Here is a 16,854-nt window from a genome sequence, read left to right as displayed (position 1 = left end):
AGAACATGCAGGCACTTTCATGAATCTTCACAGCTCCTGATGACTGTGATTTCAGTCTCTGAGGCCGATGTAAGAGCATCCTTCAAGAGGTTGAATCCCTCTGGCCCAGATTCATACCTGGCTGAGTACTGAAGACCCCCTGTGCTAATTAACTGGCTGGAGTGTATACAGACATCTTCAACCTCTTGCTTTGACAATCTAAGGTACTCACCTGCTTCAAGCAATCTTCATACCAGTGGCCAAGAAGAACATGGTAGCCTGCCTCAATGATCAGCTTACATCCACTGTGGTGAAGTGCTTTGAGGGATTGGTCCTGCCTGAGGAGTGGCCTGGATCCACTCCAATTTGCCTGCCGTCAACACCAGGTTGACAGCTGATGGCATTTCATTGACCCTTCACTCAGCTGTGGGACACCTGGACAGTACAGATGCACACATCGGAATGCTCTTCATTGACCACAGCTCAGCATTCAACGCTATCATTTCCTTGAAGCTAATTACTAAGCTCCAAGACCTAGGCCTCGGTACCTCCTTATGCAACTGGATCCTCAGTTTCCATTGGCAACAACATCTCCTCCACAGTCACCATCAATACAGGGGCACCACAAGACTGTATGCTTAGACCCTCACTTTATTTCTATAACTTTGTGGCTAAGTACAGCTCCTGGATACGTTTCAGACATGTTTCTCGGTCCTGATGGGATTTTGCACCCACTCTCTCCAAGGAAAGCCGCCTCAGTTTCACCGTGACTGTGCCTTCCGCGGGGGCCACGATTCCAGGACAGTCCGGGAAAAATCCCCTATTTTTCAGGTCTTTCATCACCTCTGATGCGTTACGGTAGACTTGTCCAGTACCAAAAAACACTGGAGGTTTGGCTGGGTAAAGAGCCCCTTTTCTTTAAGTGTTTTTCTGATGGCGGAGTAAGCCTTTCTTTTCATAAGTATTTCGGTCGGGTAGTCTTGATCAAAAACTACCTCTCCCATCATAACAAGTATCTCTTTCTTTTTCAAGCAGAGCGAAGCACCAACTCTTTAATTTTTTACTGCTGAAAGTAGATGACCACGGGCCTTGGGTTGGAACCTTGTGGTGGTTTGGATCCAAAAGATCAATGGCAGCATTGTATGCCGAGGGCAACATTGGGAAGGGGCAGCTCTGTTTTAATAAATTTTTCCAGAAATTTCTGTATGTTGTCTCTTTCCACGCCCTTGGAAATTCCATGGATACTTATGTTATTCCTGCGTGAAAGCACCTCCAGGTTAATTAGTCGAGCTTGAATGATCTCCTGAAGTTCCAGTGCGTGGGAAAGAACCTCCCCAGCCTCGGCCTTCCACTCCTCCACTTCTGTCACTCTTTGCTCCATACCTCTGCCCATTTTAAATCACCAACAATAACATTCAATTTCTGGTTAATTTCTTCTCTGAAATCCACCAGTTCCTTCTTTAGAAAACCCAAGGTATCACTCAGTTCTTTTTTCATATCAGCGCCTGTATTTCGGCCACGATGTTCGCGTGAACAGCCTCCATATCCTCGTGTTCAGCTCGGTTGCTAGTGCCAACGTCGGTCGGTATTTTATCGCTTGTCTTCGGGTTTTGTTAGCGTATTTCCTCTTGTCTTTCTTTTGAATTCCCCCTTTCATGTTACAAGACTCACTTTTCTATTTAAATAGCCGTTTCTTATTTTGAGGGAAATAAGACCCATCTGCGCTGTACCAAAAGTTGGCTAAGTACAGCTCCACTGCCATATTTAAATTTGCTGACAGTGCCACTGTTGTTGAACGAATTGAAGTGGTGACATATCAGTGTATAGGAAAGAGATTGAACATTTGATTGAATAGTGCTACAGCACTAACCTCTCACTCAATGTCAGCAAAACCCATGTGCTGACTATGGACTGCAGGAGGGAAAAACCGGGGATCCATGAGCCAGTCCTCATTAAGGAACTGGAAGTGGAGAGAGTCAACTTTAAATTCCTTGGCATTATCATATCAGAAGATTTGTCCTGGGACCAACACATAAATGCCATCATAAAGAAGGTACAGCAGTATCTCTACTTTCTTAGAAGTCTCCTATGTCCCTACAGAGGATTGTCTTTTTACCCGAACTCAGTAACCCGTCAACTATATGGCTTCATCAGCAGTTTATTACCAGGGTAACCTTGAATATTCCTTCCTTAAATTTTCTGCAATGATGCTATTTTTTGTGTTCTGCAGTTGCTTGTTGAACGTGACCTACATTTTCTGGTTTTATTTCAGATTTCCAGCATCTACAGTTTATTGATTGGCGGATTGTTTATCCTTCTTTTATTTATCCATTGTCAAGCTATTTCCTTATCTTCTCCTTAATCATTAACAGGACACGTCAAGGGTATAGATTTATGTTTATTTAATGTTGCCTTGTGCCCATCTCTGTTCAGTTCATGCATTTGTGTTCAGGTTAGTTGTTGTCTTTAACTGTATTTAAATATGTCATCTAATACAGATAATAAAGATGTCTCTGTGATGATGAGTGAAATGGATGTTAATGCCATTGCGGGAACGTTAAAACTTTATTTCCGAGAGCTACCAGAGCCTCTTTTCACAGATGAGCTGTACCCTAACTTCGCTGAGGGAATTGGTAAGTCACAAGGAATGCTTTCTTCTTGTCTTAAAAAAACTGATTTCTGACAATGTTGTTCTATTTTGATTGATAAGAAAACAACAAGGTATACAGTCGATTTGGGGCAATGAAAACAGGAGGCCCTTCAGGAGTATAGAGAGCGCAGGCAGCAGCTTAAATTCAGAGGCAAAGGAGAGCCATTAAATGTCACTTGCAGATAAGATTAAGGAAAATACAAAAGCATTATATAAGTATTAAAAGCAGTTTAATACTTACGTCAGCCCCAACTCCCAATTCCCCTTGCATCTCAGATTTTAGAATTTCCTCTTCATTTAGAAAATAGTCTACTCTTTTATTTCTTTTACCACAGTACATGCCCAGACACTTCTCGACACTGGTTTCCATTTGTCACTTTTTTTGCTCAATCTCCTGGACTAAGTCCTTCTGTAGCCTCTTCACTTCCTCAAAACCACGTCTTGCCCCATCAGCTATCTTCATATCATCTGCAACCTTGGCCACAAAGCCATCAATTTCGTCATCCAAGTCATTGATATATAACGTAAAAAGAAGCGGTTCCAACGCAGACCCCTGTGGAACACCATTAATCACTGGAAGCCACTTTATTTGGGTTGTTAACTTGTTAGGCAGCCTCATATATAGCAGCTTGTCAAAGTCTTTTTGAAAATCCAAGTACACAACATCTACCGGTCCTCCTTTGTATCCTGCTTATTATTTCTTCAAAGAATTCCAGCATATTTGCAGGCAAGGTTTTCTCTTGAGGCCAGACTAACTGACCTCTCATTTCCTTTCTTCTGTCTCTCTCCCTTCTTGAAGAGTACAGTGACGTTTGCAATTTTCCAGTCCTCCAGAATCATGCCAGAATCAATTGATTCTTAAAAGATCCTTGCTAATGCCTCCACAGTCTCTTCAGCCATGTCTTTGAGATCCCTATGGTGTACACCATCTGGTCGAGGTGACTTATCTACCTTCGATCCTTTCAGTTTTCCAAGTTCAGCCTTCTCCCTTGTAATGGCAACTTCACACACTTCTCCTCCTGACACTTTGAACTTCTGGCACACTGCTAGTGTCTTCCACAGTGAAGACGGATGCAAAATACTTATTCAGTTTGTCTGTCATTTCCTTGTCCCCAATTACTACATCTCCAGCATAATTTTCTATATCTATTCTCGCCTCTCTTTCGCACTTTTATCCATCTGAAGAAACTTTAGGTATCCTCTTCAATATTATTAGCTAGCTTAAGTTGCAGGAGGTGAGTAGCTGGGTGACTGTCAGGAGAAATGGGAATGTGAATAGGCAGTTAGTGCGGAGATCCCCGTGGCCATTCCCCTCAATGGTAAGTATACCACTTTGTGAACTGTTAAAGGGGACGGCCTCCCGGGGAATGCCACCGAGACCGGGTTACTGGCACTGAGCGTGGGTCCGGGGTGCAAGACAGGAAAGAGGGAGAAGAGAGGAGTGCTAGTGATAGGGGACTCAATAGTCAGAGGAAAAAGACAGGAGAATGGTATGCTGCCTCCCAGGTATCAGGGTCGTGTCGACAGCATTGTGGAGAGGGAGGGAGAGCAGCCAGGTGTCTCAGTACATATTGGTACCAATGACGAAGGAAGAGAAAAGAGCTCCTGAAGAGAGAATTTAAAAAACAGGTAGAAAGTTGAGAAGCAGGATCTCCAGGGTAGTAATCTCTGGACTGCTGCCTGTGCCAGATGCCAGTGAGGGTAGAAATAGGATGATTTGGCAGATTAGTATGTGGCTGAGAAGCTGGCGCGGGGGGCAGAGCTTCAAATACTTGGATCATTGGGATCTCTTCTGGTGGGAGGTATGACCTGTACGAAAGTGAAGAGCTGCACCTGAACCCGAGAGGGATTAATATTCTCGCAGGCAGGTTTATTAGAGCTATTTGGGGAGGCTTTAACTAATTTGGCAGGGGGTTGGGAATGGGTGAAGGGACTCGGGATAGGATGGATGGTATAAAAGCAAAGATAGCGTGCAGTCAGACTGTCAGGAAGGGCAGGCTGGTGATAGGATAGAATTGCAACCAGTGGGGTGAATGTCACTCAAAGTGACATTTCTCAATGCATGGAATATAATGTTGCACTGTTACAGATCATCAGGTATGATGTTGTAGCCATCAGTGAATCATGACTGAAGGATGGTTGTCGTTCAGAGCTGATGTAGTATCAGAGGGATAGGAAGATAGGTAGAAGGGCTCTGCTGGTAAAGAATGGAATCAACCAGTAGAAAGATGTGACATAGGATCGGGAGGTATTTAGAAACTGCAAGGGTAAAAGAATTCTGACAGCAGTTACATACAGGCCTCTGAACAGTAGCTGTGATATGGACCACAGAGCACAACTGGAAATAGAAAAGGTGTGTCAAAAGGGCAAAGTTGTGATAGTTATGGGAAATTTTAATATGCAGGTTGATGGGGAAAATCGGGTTGGTAATGGATTTTAAGAGAGTGAGTTTGTTGAATGCCTACAATATAGTTTTTTAGAGCAGTATGTCATTGAGCCTACTACAGGATCAGATGTACTGGATTGGGTCATTATATAAAAAACCAGTGGCGATTAGGGAGCTTAATGTAAAGGAACCCTTAGGAGACAGTGATCACAAAATGATTGAGTTCAACTTGAAGTTTGATAGTGAGAAAATAAAGTCTGACATAGCAGTATTTCAGTGGAGTAAGGGAAATTACAGTGGTATGAGAGAGGAGTTGGCCAAAGTAAATTGGAAGGAGATGCTGGCAGAGTTTCTGGGAAAGATGAGGAAGGTGCAGGATACATGTATTTGAAAAACAAAGAAATACTGAAATGGCAAAATAGTACAACCGCGGCTGGCAAGGGGAGTCAAAGCTAGTGTAAAAGCAAAAGAGAGGGCATACAACAAAGCAAAAATTAGTGAGAGATTGAGAATTGGGAAACCTTTGCAAAACCTACAGAGAGCAACTAAAAAAACATTAGGAGGGAAAAGATGAAATATGAAAACAAGCTAGCAAAGAATATCAAAGTGGATCAAAAAAAAAGCTTTTTCAAGTATGTAAAAAATAAAACAGAGATGAGAGTGGATACAGAACCCCAAGAAAATGAGGCCAAAGGAATAATGAGGAGATAATAAGAACAAGGACATGGCAGATGAACTAAATGAGTATTTTGAATCAGTCTTCACTGTGGAAGACATTAGCAATGTGCCAATTGTTGAGGGATGTGAGGGAAGAGAAGTGAGTGCAGTTACTATTACAAGGGAGAAGGTGCTGAAAAAGACGAAAGACCTACGGGTACATAACACGAGATAATGGCACTCTAGGAAAGAGGTAGCAGTAGAGATTGTAGAGACACTAAAAATGATCTTTCAGTTTTACAAGGAGTTTGCCTGGTTTGGAGAACATGGCTTATGAAAATATGTTGAGTGAACTCGGCCTCTTCTCCTTGGAGTGATGGAGGATACGAGGCGTATAAGATGACAAAAGGCATTGATCGTGTGGAAGCGATGCTTTGTCCCAGGGCAGAAATGGTTAACACAAAGAGGCATAGTTTTAAGGTGCTTGGAAGGAGGTACAAGAGGGATGTCAGAGGTAAGTTCCTCACACGGAGAGTGGTGGGTGTGTGGAATGCACTGCCAGCAAGGGTGGTTGAGGTGGATACGATATTGTGGGCTGAAGGGCCTGTAATGTGCTGTAGATTTTCTAAGTTCTTTCTAAAAATCATTGGACTCTAGAAAATTGCAATTGTCACTCCACCCTTTAAGAAAGGAGGAAGGCAGTAGAAAGGGGCTTGTAGACTAGTTAGCCTGACCTCATGGTTGGGAAGATACTGAGTCAATTGTTACGGATGAGATTATGGAGTACTTGGTGACACGGGACAAGATAGGACAGAGTCAGCATGGTCTCCTTAAGGGGAAATCTTGCCTGATGGACCTGTTGGAATTCTTTCAAGAGATTATAAGTAGAATAGATAGAGGGGATGCAATGGATGTTGAACATTTGGACTTTCAGAAGGCCATTGACAAGGTGCTACATATGAGGCTGCTTATCAAGTTAAAAGCCCATGTTATGACAGGGAAGTTACTGGCATGGTTAGAGCATTGGCTGATTGGTAGGAGACAGTGTGTGGGAGAAAAAGAATCCTTTTCTAGTTGGCTGCCAGTTGCTCGTGGTGTTCTGCAAGGGTCGGTGTTGGGACCTCTTCTTTTTATGTTGTCAATAATTATTAAATTATTAAACATCTTATATTAAATAATTAAAAATATGTTATCAATAATTTAGATGATGGAATAGATGGCTTGTTGCCAAGTTTGCAGATGATACAAAGATTGGTGGAGGGGAAGGTAGTGTCGAGGAAAAAGGAAGGCTGCAGAAGGGATTTAGACAAGTTAGGAGAATGGGAAAGAAATTGGCAAATGAATTAAAATGTTGGAAAATGCATGGTCATTCACTTTGGTAGAAGAAATAAATGTGCAGACTATTTTCTAAACAGAGAGAAATCTGAGATACAAAGGGATTTGGGAGTCCTTGTGCAGAACACCTGAAAGGGTAACTTGTGGGTAGATTTGGTAATGAGGAAGGCAAATGCAATGTTAGCATTCCTTTCAAGAGATCCAGAATACAAGAGCAGGGATGTGATGCTGGGGCTGATGAACTGGTGATGCCTGACCTTGAGTATTGTGAACAAAAGAGAATCTGCAGATACCGGAAGTCTAAGCAACACTCATAAAATGCTGGAGGAACTCAGCAGGCCGGGCGGCATCTAGGAAAAGAGTACAGTGGATGTTTCGGGCCAAAACGTTGACTACTCTTTTCTGAAATGCTGCCTGACCTGATGAGTTCCTCTAGCATTTTGTGCCGCCATTTTGTGTTGTTGAGTATTGTGAACAGTTTTGGGCTCCTCGTCAAAGAAAAGATGTGCTGACATTGAAGAGGTTTCTGTTACCAGGTTAGGATATGGCCCAAGTACCGAGTAAGAGACACTGAAGCAGGTTGATAGTTCACAAAGCTTCAATGCCAACAGGGTTAAAGGGAAAATAAAACAATAAACGCTGAAACAAAGCCTACACTGCGGCTGAAACGAACAGCTGAACATTAAACAAATATCACTAATCTTCAGTCTGGTGACTCGAAAGTCCAATTTCTCAGAGAAGGCTGAATACAAACAGGCAGCGAAGTGTTGCTGTGCTCTGTCCAAGTGTACGTTCTTCTGGACCGTACCCTTCCCAGTCCACAAGGTGCTGGACCTTACCACATACCCGGCAAGATGCCAGGTGGTTCCGCACGGTATAGACAAGGGAACCACCTACCAGGCAGGGAGGAGGGGGAGGTGAGGTGACCAGGGCCAGGGGAGAGGTAGCTGGGAAGCATGGAATACTGGGTGGATCTTCAGTGACGCTGGTAGACGCCATCTATAGGACACCTTGTTGACAGCCTTTTTCACTACAAACAGTCCCACGTAGCGCGGTGCCATTTTCCAGTTCTTGACTTTCAGAGTAGGATCCCTTGATGCCAACCAGACCTCCCCCCCGGCTTGAATGGCTTTAGCTCTGAAAATGCTTGGTCGGCATTGTCCGTCAGCGGAATCCTGCCAAGGTCTCCTTGGTAAGTACATCAATTGGAGACCAAGAGTGGATGCTCTGCCCCCTCCAGCCAGTGTCGTCATTCCTCCAGGGCCTCCTTGACTACGTCACTTTAGCACAGAAAATGCTTGGTCGGCATCGCCCGTCAATGGAATCCGCCAGTGCATTAATTGGAGCCGCGATAGAGCTGAAATTCCAGATGAAGCGGCGATAAAAGTTTGCAAACCCCAAGAAGCGCTGTACCTGTTTGATTGTAGACGGTTTGGGCCACTCTGTGACTGCTGGACTTTATTAGGGTCCATTTGAGCACTGGATGGGTGAGTATAGAGCCCAAAAACGACACCTGGTCTTTATGGAATTCACAGTTTTCAGGCTTGGCATACAGGTTATTTTCAAGAAGGCGTCTCAGTACTCTCCGGACATGCTGGACGTGCTCCAGATAAGAGCAGGAATAGATAAGGATGTCATCTAAATACACAAACACATGGTCCCCGAGCACAGTTTTAACCATGGCCTGGAAAAGGCCAGAATACCCCAGGTATTCATAGTGGCCACTGGAGGTGATGAAAGCCATTTTCCTCTCATCCCCTTCTCTTATGCGAATCGGATTGTAAGCATTGCACAGATCAATTTTGAAAATATTTTTGCTCCCTGCAGATGTTCAAATGCAGACACCAGCAAGGGAAGAGGGTAGTGCTTCTTCACAATAATGATATAATCGATGCAGGGACAGAGCTTGCTATCTTTCTTGCTCACAAGAAGGAAGCCCGCTCCGGCCGTCAAGGTTGACAGACGGACAAACCCCATGCTCAATGTATTCCTCCATGGTCACCGATTCAGGATGAGCGAGGGAGAAGAGCCAGCCTCAGGGAGGACTAGTGCCAGCTAGGAGGTCTATGGCAGAGTCGTACTTCCTGTGTGGGGGCAGGGTAGTGGCCTTTATTTTACTGAAAATTTCAAGGAGATCGGCATATTCAGCCAGAACCCCAGGAGTCCACATTCTTAGCTGACAAAGGAATGGAGCTTGAGCTGGACCCAGACAGGTCCAACTGGTACCGATGCCCGGATCATCTCGCTGAGCAGCTGCCACTTCCCCAGAACTCAATTCCGGCAGTTGACTTGTCTTCAGAGCAGTCAGGTTACAGTAGACTTGGGGGATGGCGTCATCAGAAGATCCCAATTGATCCACCGCTCGCTCCTGCCCCTCCTTTTCCTTTGCCTTCACAGTGATGGCCAACTGACACAGGGCCTTCACCCCTGGGGCAGGAACGCTCTCCCACTCCTCGTTCCTGACCAGTCCCTCATGCGCCCGTCGGGACAAAGCATCAGCATCAACATTCCCGCTTCCCGGCCGGTACTTCAGGCTGAAATCATCGGCAGGCAACACCGCCAACCACCGACGGCCGGTGGCATCCAGTTTCGCCGAGGTCAGGATATAAGTTAGGGGTCGTTGTCTGACCTCACCTCAGACTTGACCCCGTAGAGGTAGTCGCTCAGCTTATCCACCACTACCCATTTCAACACCAGTATTTCCAACTTGTGCATGAGGTAGTTTTTCCCGGAGTGCGACAGACTCGGCTGACAAATGCATCGGGCCTCAACCCGGAGCCCTGATCCTGATACAGGATTCTCCCTAAACCCTCTCGGCTGGCATCCGTGTGCAGTACATACGACAAAAGCCAGCACCGGTACCTGGGTCAGCAGCTCCTTCGGCTACTGAATGGCTCCTCACATTTTGCATCCCACCTCGGTCCAAAGGGCTCTGACGGGCTAAGATACTCTCCACTCTCCTGCCCTTTCTTCCCCCAGGGAGGGTAACCACGCAGAAGCTGATACCAGCAATGAGGCGATACACAGTATAGACCAGGAAACCACCACCAAACGGAGGAGGGGTGACTGAGGCCAGTTTGAGCTGGGAAACGTGGAATACTGGGTGGTCCTTCATTAATGCTCTCAGAAGCAATCTATACGAGACCTTGCTTACAGCCTTTGCCACTGCAAATGCTCCACTTAGTGTGGAGCCAATTTGCAGCTCCCAGCCTTCAGGGGAAGATCCCTTGATGGCAGCCAGACCTCCAGTCCTGGCTTGAAAGCCCTCACCTGTCAGCAGAGCCGATCAGCCTGCCGGGCATGTTGTCTCTGTGTGTACGCAGCAGAGAATCCCAGGCTAGGTCCTAGGTGCACTTGTAATGCTGGATCAGCTGTTCAGCAGCAGGAGCTCCTACATCCATCTGCTGGTCAGGGAGCAGCGGTGAGTAGAATCCCTTCTGGCATTCAAAGTGAGACATACCCACCGAGGTTATTGTGGGCGATCTCTGCTCAAACCAATTGGGAGCTCCAGGACATGGAGTTGCAAGAGGCAAGACAGTGCAGGGTTGTCTCCAACTCTCAGTCTGGCCATTGTTTTGTGGATAGAAATCAGACGAGATGCTGGCCGCGGGTCCTACAGAAGAGCAGAAAGCCTTTCAAGAGTGGGAAGTGAACTGTGGTCCACAATCAGACATTGTCTTGAGGGAAGCTTTGGAGCCTGAACACATATTGAACCATGAGTGTAGCCAACGGCGGCTTAGGGAGGGCAATGAAGTGGGCAGCCTTGGAAAATTGATCCACAATAGAGGCAGGAACCTGTCCAACTGTGCCACTCTCGTTCCTGCTGAGACAGGCACACGTGCCCCACTTTCATAGGCTTCTCTGTGGCCTGGGTGATGAGGGCACGAGTGAGGAAAGATGGTGATTAGAAGGTACATAGGACGCTTGAGCCATTCTTTCACCGTGCCACTCAGTTGTCAACACGAATAGCCAGACTAATCAGATCATCCAGACTACCCTGGTTGTCACTCAGCGATCTTGTGTTGGACCCCTACGTTCAGTCCACGCTGTAAGGCAGTGATGAGAATTCTCTCATTCCATCCCGTCTCTACTGCAAGTGTACAGAATTTGACTACGTAGTCCCTCACCGTCCCTCCGGCTTCTCGCATATCCAGGAGTCAGTGGGCAGCCTCCCTAACCCATGGTGGAAGGTCAAAATCCCTCCTTACCTCTGACTGGGCTGCAGGGTGTCCGGAGTTGAACAGGCTGACTGGAGGTGCCTCTCGGAGATTGGCCAGGTATGCCAGTTTTTGTGCATCATGATCAAGATGACCAGGCTGGGCTCAGAATGCCAGCTTGCATTGGGTAATAACACTTTTGCAGCCAATGGGTTCACCAGAGTATCTGCCCAGTGGTGGAATGTTTGGTTCTTCTATGGACGCGGGAGTCTGTGATGGTCCGAAAGCAGGAATCGGTTCTGGACTGGGGGTGGGAGAGGGAGCAATCGTGGCAGAGGTTGTTGGGGCAGCAGAAAAGGACGATCTGTGAGATGCTGGGAATGGTACGGAGGTGGCCAGAGGGTGCTGAATTGTGTTGGCAAGAATGCTAATTGCTGTCAGCAGTGTGTTCATGGAGTAGAATCACATACGCCTTACTCCGGTTGTCTGCGGGGAGCCGCTGAGCAGTTGCTGCGAGTGATGATACCGGGCCTCTTGATCTCAAGATTATCTGCCTCATTGCCTCAGTCAATTCACTCAACAGATTCAACTGCCTGTAGCTTGTCCCCTACCCGACCAAAGAATCTCAGGGCTAATGTCAACTGTTCTCTCTCTGCTTGGTGTGGTCGAGACTTGCTGTCAATCTGTGGGGATATGGCCCAAGTGCGCAGAGAGAGAGAGAGTGAGAGAGAGAGAGACACTAAAGCAGGTTGATAGTTCACAGACTTTAATGCAGGTAGTATTTTAAGGGAAAATAAAACAAAGACTGGGCCTATCAGGCTACTAACGAAATTCTCAAATGGAAAACTAGATGGCAATACCACGGCTGAAAAGAATATCTAACCATAAAACGAGTACCAGTCTTCCTCAGCATCTATCAACTTGATAGTTCACTTTTCTCAGGCAAGGGCCAAATGCAAGCAGGCAGCATCACATTGCAGTGCGTTGCTCAAGTCTCAACAAGCACTACAATGAAAAGAAGGGAGTTAAATACAGCCATAATAAAATAATAATTAGCTGACGTGCATATTCACGAGTGCAGTTGCTGAATCTACTGTGCAGCAGAGTCTGTGGCTGTGACAAGTAGAGGCATTGCTGGGCTTTCTCGGTGATGCATCGGGACAGTCTCTTTGTGATGTTCATTCCCAGGAACTTGCAGCTCTCAACCTCAGCACCATTGATGTGCATTGCCCCCCTTCCTGAAGTCTGTGTGGCTGACATTGAGGGCCAGGTTGTTGCCATGACACCATGTGGGTACCTTCCTGTTCTCCTACTCACTGTTGTTTGAGGTATATCCAATACAGCGTATCGTAAGACCATAAGACGTTGGAGCAAAATAAGGCCATTTGGCCCATTGATTCTGCTCCGCCATTCCATCGTGACTGATTTATTATCCTAAACCCCTTCTCCCTGTAACCTTTGATACTCTTACTAATAACCTATCAACCTCCACTTTAAATGCAGCCAATCATTTGGCCTCCATAGCTGACCGTGGCAATGAATTCCACAGATTCACCAAGAAATTTTTCATCTTTGCTTTTGTAAAGGGGTATCCTATTCTGAGACTGTGCCTTCTGGACCTATACTCCCCCACTATAGTAAACATCCATGTCCACTCTATCTAGGCTTTTCCATATTTGATAGGTTTCAGTGAGAACCCAGAACCCTATCGTTCCTGGGATCATTCTTGTGAAACCCCTCCTACGCCAGCACATCCCTTCTTAGATAAGGGCCCCAAACTGCTCACTATACTCCAAATGTGGTCTCACCAACCCCTTATAAAGCCTCAACATTACATCCTTACATTCTCGGCCTCTCAAAATGAATTCTGACATTGCATTTGTCTTGTTACCACTGACTCTCTGCAAGCTATCTTTGAGGATTCTGATTCAATTTCAATACTTAAGAGAAATTTGGATAGGTAATCCAATGGGAGGTGTATAGAGGGTGCAGGATGATGGGACTGGGCAGATTATCGAAGACTATATAGGCCAAAGGACCTGCTGTTGTGCTGTAGTGTTCTATCTGAAAACCTGTAGATTGAGTTAGAGCAGAATCTGACCACACAGTTTTGAGTGTACAGGGAGTAAGTGGCTAGGGAAGCATCTTGTGTGTGGGTGGATGGAACCAGCAGGGGAGAGGGGGCAAAATAGCCTAAGGTGAGCAAGAAGGGGCATATGGGAAAGGGAACAAAACTGGGAGGACTGGAGGAGAAGGGTTGGGGGGGGGGGGGGAACATAGATGGGTTGGGCCTCACCCTAGCAGCAGAAAAGACCATCACTGTAGGAATGGGAAGGGGAGTCGAAATGTCTTGCAGCTGTGGCCGTGGGATGTCCATTCAGACAGAGGTAGGGGTAGGTAAAGAGACAAATCCTGAGAAATAAGCTTTCACAGGGTGTGCTGAAGGATCTCTGCTATCTGACTCTGTAGTACATACTGTTGTTGTTGTTTATTGTATTATATAATCTATATTAAGCAAACAATGCTGGACAATACTTCTTGTTTCTGGTTTCCTCTCTGTGCGTTATAACTCCAGTGGGTGCTGCTTTATGTGCTTTACTTTTTTCGCAAACAATTCGCCTTTGCATGAGAACTTTTTCTCAGCTGCCTGCAATGAAAGCAAAAAAATCCTCAAATCCCTTCTGTATCTCCTATTCCTTAGTAGGCGCTCGAACCTTTTGTATTGTTTTCCCATGTGGTACCTTGTCAAGGGCATGTAGGAGCCTTGGGGCCCCACACAACCAGGTTCAGGAGCAGTTCAACTATTAGGCTCCTGAACCAGCGTGGATAACTTCACTCACCTCAGCAATGAGCTCGTTCAACAACCTAAGGACTCAGTTTCATGGGGTCTACTTGTTCTCAGTGTGTGTTTGTTTATTTAGTATTTGCACGTTGATTGTTTTGTCAGTCTCTGCGTGCAGTTTATCATTGATTCCGTTGTATTTCTTTGTTCTACTCTGAGTACTTCTAAGAAAATGATTCCCCAAGTAGTATATAGTGACATATATATAATGAATTTGATAATAACATGATAATAAATTTACTTCCAACTCCACATAGACTATATTAACCACATATCTTTGTGGGCATGTTTGTTCTCCTCAATTAAATTCATGAAATTAATCATACACCATCTCCCCTGTGCAAAGTCATACTGGTTTCTGTATTAATCCCTGCTTCTTTGAATGCAGGTTCGTACAATCCCTCGGAATATTTTCCCTACCACTGACATTAAACTTTACAACCAGTAATTACCTGACTTATGCCTACTGCCTTTTAGAATAATATATGGTCCTCCAATTCTTGCGGAAGTATCCATGTACTGGCTTTGAAAGGTTTCTTCTTGATGCATGTTGAAAATTCTAGCCCCTCTAAACCTTTCAGACCAGGTCTATCCCATTGAATAAGACCATAAGACATAGCAGAATTAGGCCATCTGGTCCATCGAGTCTGCTGCGCCGTTCGATCATGGCTGATCCTTTTTTCTATATCCTCCTCAACCCCAGTTCCCGGCCTTCTCCCCATAACCTTTGATGTCATGTCCAGTCAAGAACCTACCAATCTCTGACCCGGCCTCCACAAACTGCATGTGGCAACAAATTCCACAAATTCACCACCCTTTGACTAAAGAAATTTCTCTGCATCTCTATTTTGAAAAGGTGCCCCTCTTTCCTGAGGCTGTGCCCTCTTGTCCTAGACTCTACCACCATGGGAAACATTCCTTCCACATCTACTCTGTCTAGACCTTTCTTCATTCAAAAGGTTTCAATGAGATCCCCCCTCATCCTTCTGCATTCAAGCGAATACAGACCCAGAGGCATCAAATGTTCCTCACATGATAACCCTTTCATTCCTGGAATCATCCTTGTGAACCTCCTCTGGACCCTCTCCAATGCCAGCACATCTTTTTTAAGATGAGGGGCCCAAAACTGCTCACAGTACTCAAGGTGAGGCCTCACCAGTGCCTTATAAAGCCTCAGCATCACATCCCTGCTCTTGTATTCTAGACCTCTTGAAATGAATGCGAACATTGCATTTGCCTTCCTCATCACCAACTCAACCTGCAAGTTAACCTCTAGAGTATTCTGCACACAGACTCCCAAGTCCCTCTGCATCTCAGATTCCATTTTTTTCTCCATTTAGAAAATAGTCCGCACATTTATTTCTACTACCAAAGTGCAGGACCATGTATTTTCCAACATTGTATTTCATTTGCTTCTTTCTTGCCCATTCTCCTAATCTGTCTTCAGTCCTTCTGCATCCTAACTGTTTCCTCAACACTATCTGCCCCTCCACCAATCTTTGTATCATCTGCAAACTTGGCAACAAAGCCATCTATTCCATCATCTGAAATATTTATATACAGCATAAAAAGAACTAGCCCCAACACCGACCCCTGTGGAACACCACTAGTCACTGGCAGCCAACCAGAAAAGGATCCTTTTATTCCCACTCACTGCCTCCTACCAATTAGCCAATGTTCTAACCATGTTAGTACCTTTCCTGTAATACCATGGGCTCTTAACTTGGTAAGCAGCCTCGTGTGTAGCACCTTGTCAATGGCCTTCTGAACGTCCAAATATACAACATCCACTGCATCCCCTTTATCTATCCTGCTTTTAATCTCTTCAATGAATTCCAACAAGTTTATCAGGCAGGATTTTTTGCTGAAGGAAACCATGCTGACATTGTACTATCTTGTCCTGTGTCACGAAGTACTCCATGACCTCATTTTTAACAATTGACTCCAACATCTTCCCAACCACTGAGGTCAGGCTAACTGGTCTATAATTTACTTTCTGCTGCCTTCCTCCTTTCTTAAAGAATGGAATTACGTTTGCAATTTTCCAGTCCTCTGGCACCATGCCAGAGTCCAATGATTTTTGAAAGATCATTGCTAATGCCACCACAATCTTTCATTCCTGGAATCTAATGCTACCTCTTACAGAACCCTAGGGTGCAGTTCCTCTGGTCTGGGTGACTCATGTATCTTTAGGTCTTTCAGCTTTTTGAGCACTTTCTCTCTTGTAACAGTAACTGCACTCACTTCTCTTCCCTCACACACTACAACATCAGGCACGCTGCTAGTGTCTTCCACTGTGAAGACTGATGCAAAATACTCATTTAATTCAGCAGCCATCTCCCTGTCCCTCATTATTATTTCCCCTGCCTCATTTTCTAGCGGTCCTATATCTACTCTCATTTCTCTTTTATTCTTAACATACTTGAAATAGCTTTTACTAACCACTTTGATATTATTTGCTGGCTTGCTTTCATATTTCATGTTTTCCCTTCTAATGACTTTTTAGTTGCTCTCTGTAGGTTTTTAAATGAGGATATGTAATTCATTTCATGTTCTATCTGCTCATATTGTGGAATGGTGGTCTGAAGTGATAACTTCTGTTCATTTTCAGTGTTGTCCGATCCAGTTGCTAAGGAAAGCTGTATGCAGAACCTTCTGCTTTCTCTGCCGGAGCCCAATTTCACCACTTTCCTGTTTCTGTTGGATCACTTGAAGAGGTGAGTTCAAGTAAATTCTTTTCTTCTTCTGATCAACCAGTTCTATAAATCTAAAGTGTATGGGTTGTTGAACGTGCACAGTTCAGTGGCAGAAGGTGGAGCGCAGAAGTAGGACTGGTGCAGGCAAATCC

General features: G+C 45.2%; 1 protein-coding gene across 2 annotated transcripts in view; it reads left to right on the top strand.

Moving 5' to 3' along the window:
* si:dkey-91m11.5 (PH_BCR_vertebrate and RhoGAP_Bcr domain-containing protein) overlaps positions 1-16,854 on the top strand; it is a 406,087-nt gene that overhangs the window by 371,894 nt on the left and 17,339 nt on the right. For both annotated transcript variants that reach the window (XM_059983343.1, XM_059983342.1), the window contains 2 exons: positions 2,478-2,612; positions 16,618-16,723. In XM_059983343.1, the coding sequence (XP_059839326.1) occupies positions 2,478-2,612; positions 16,618-16,723 (241 nt within the window). The remainder of the gene's footprint in view (positions 1-2,477; positions 2,613-16,617; positions 16,724-16,854) is intronic.

Source organism: Hypanus sabinus, chromosome 10, assembly GCF_030144855.1.
Source record: "Hypanus sabinus isolate sHypSab1 chromosome 10, sHypSab1.hap1, whole genome shotgun sequence".
NCBI classification, from domain to species: domain Eukaryota; kingdom Metazoa; phylum Chordata; class Chondrichthyes; order Myliobatiformes; family Dasyatidae; genus Hypanus; species Hypanus sabinus.
This window is presented reverse-complemented; position numbering and strand designations above follow the sequence as displayed.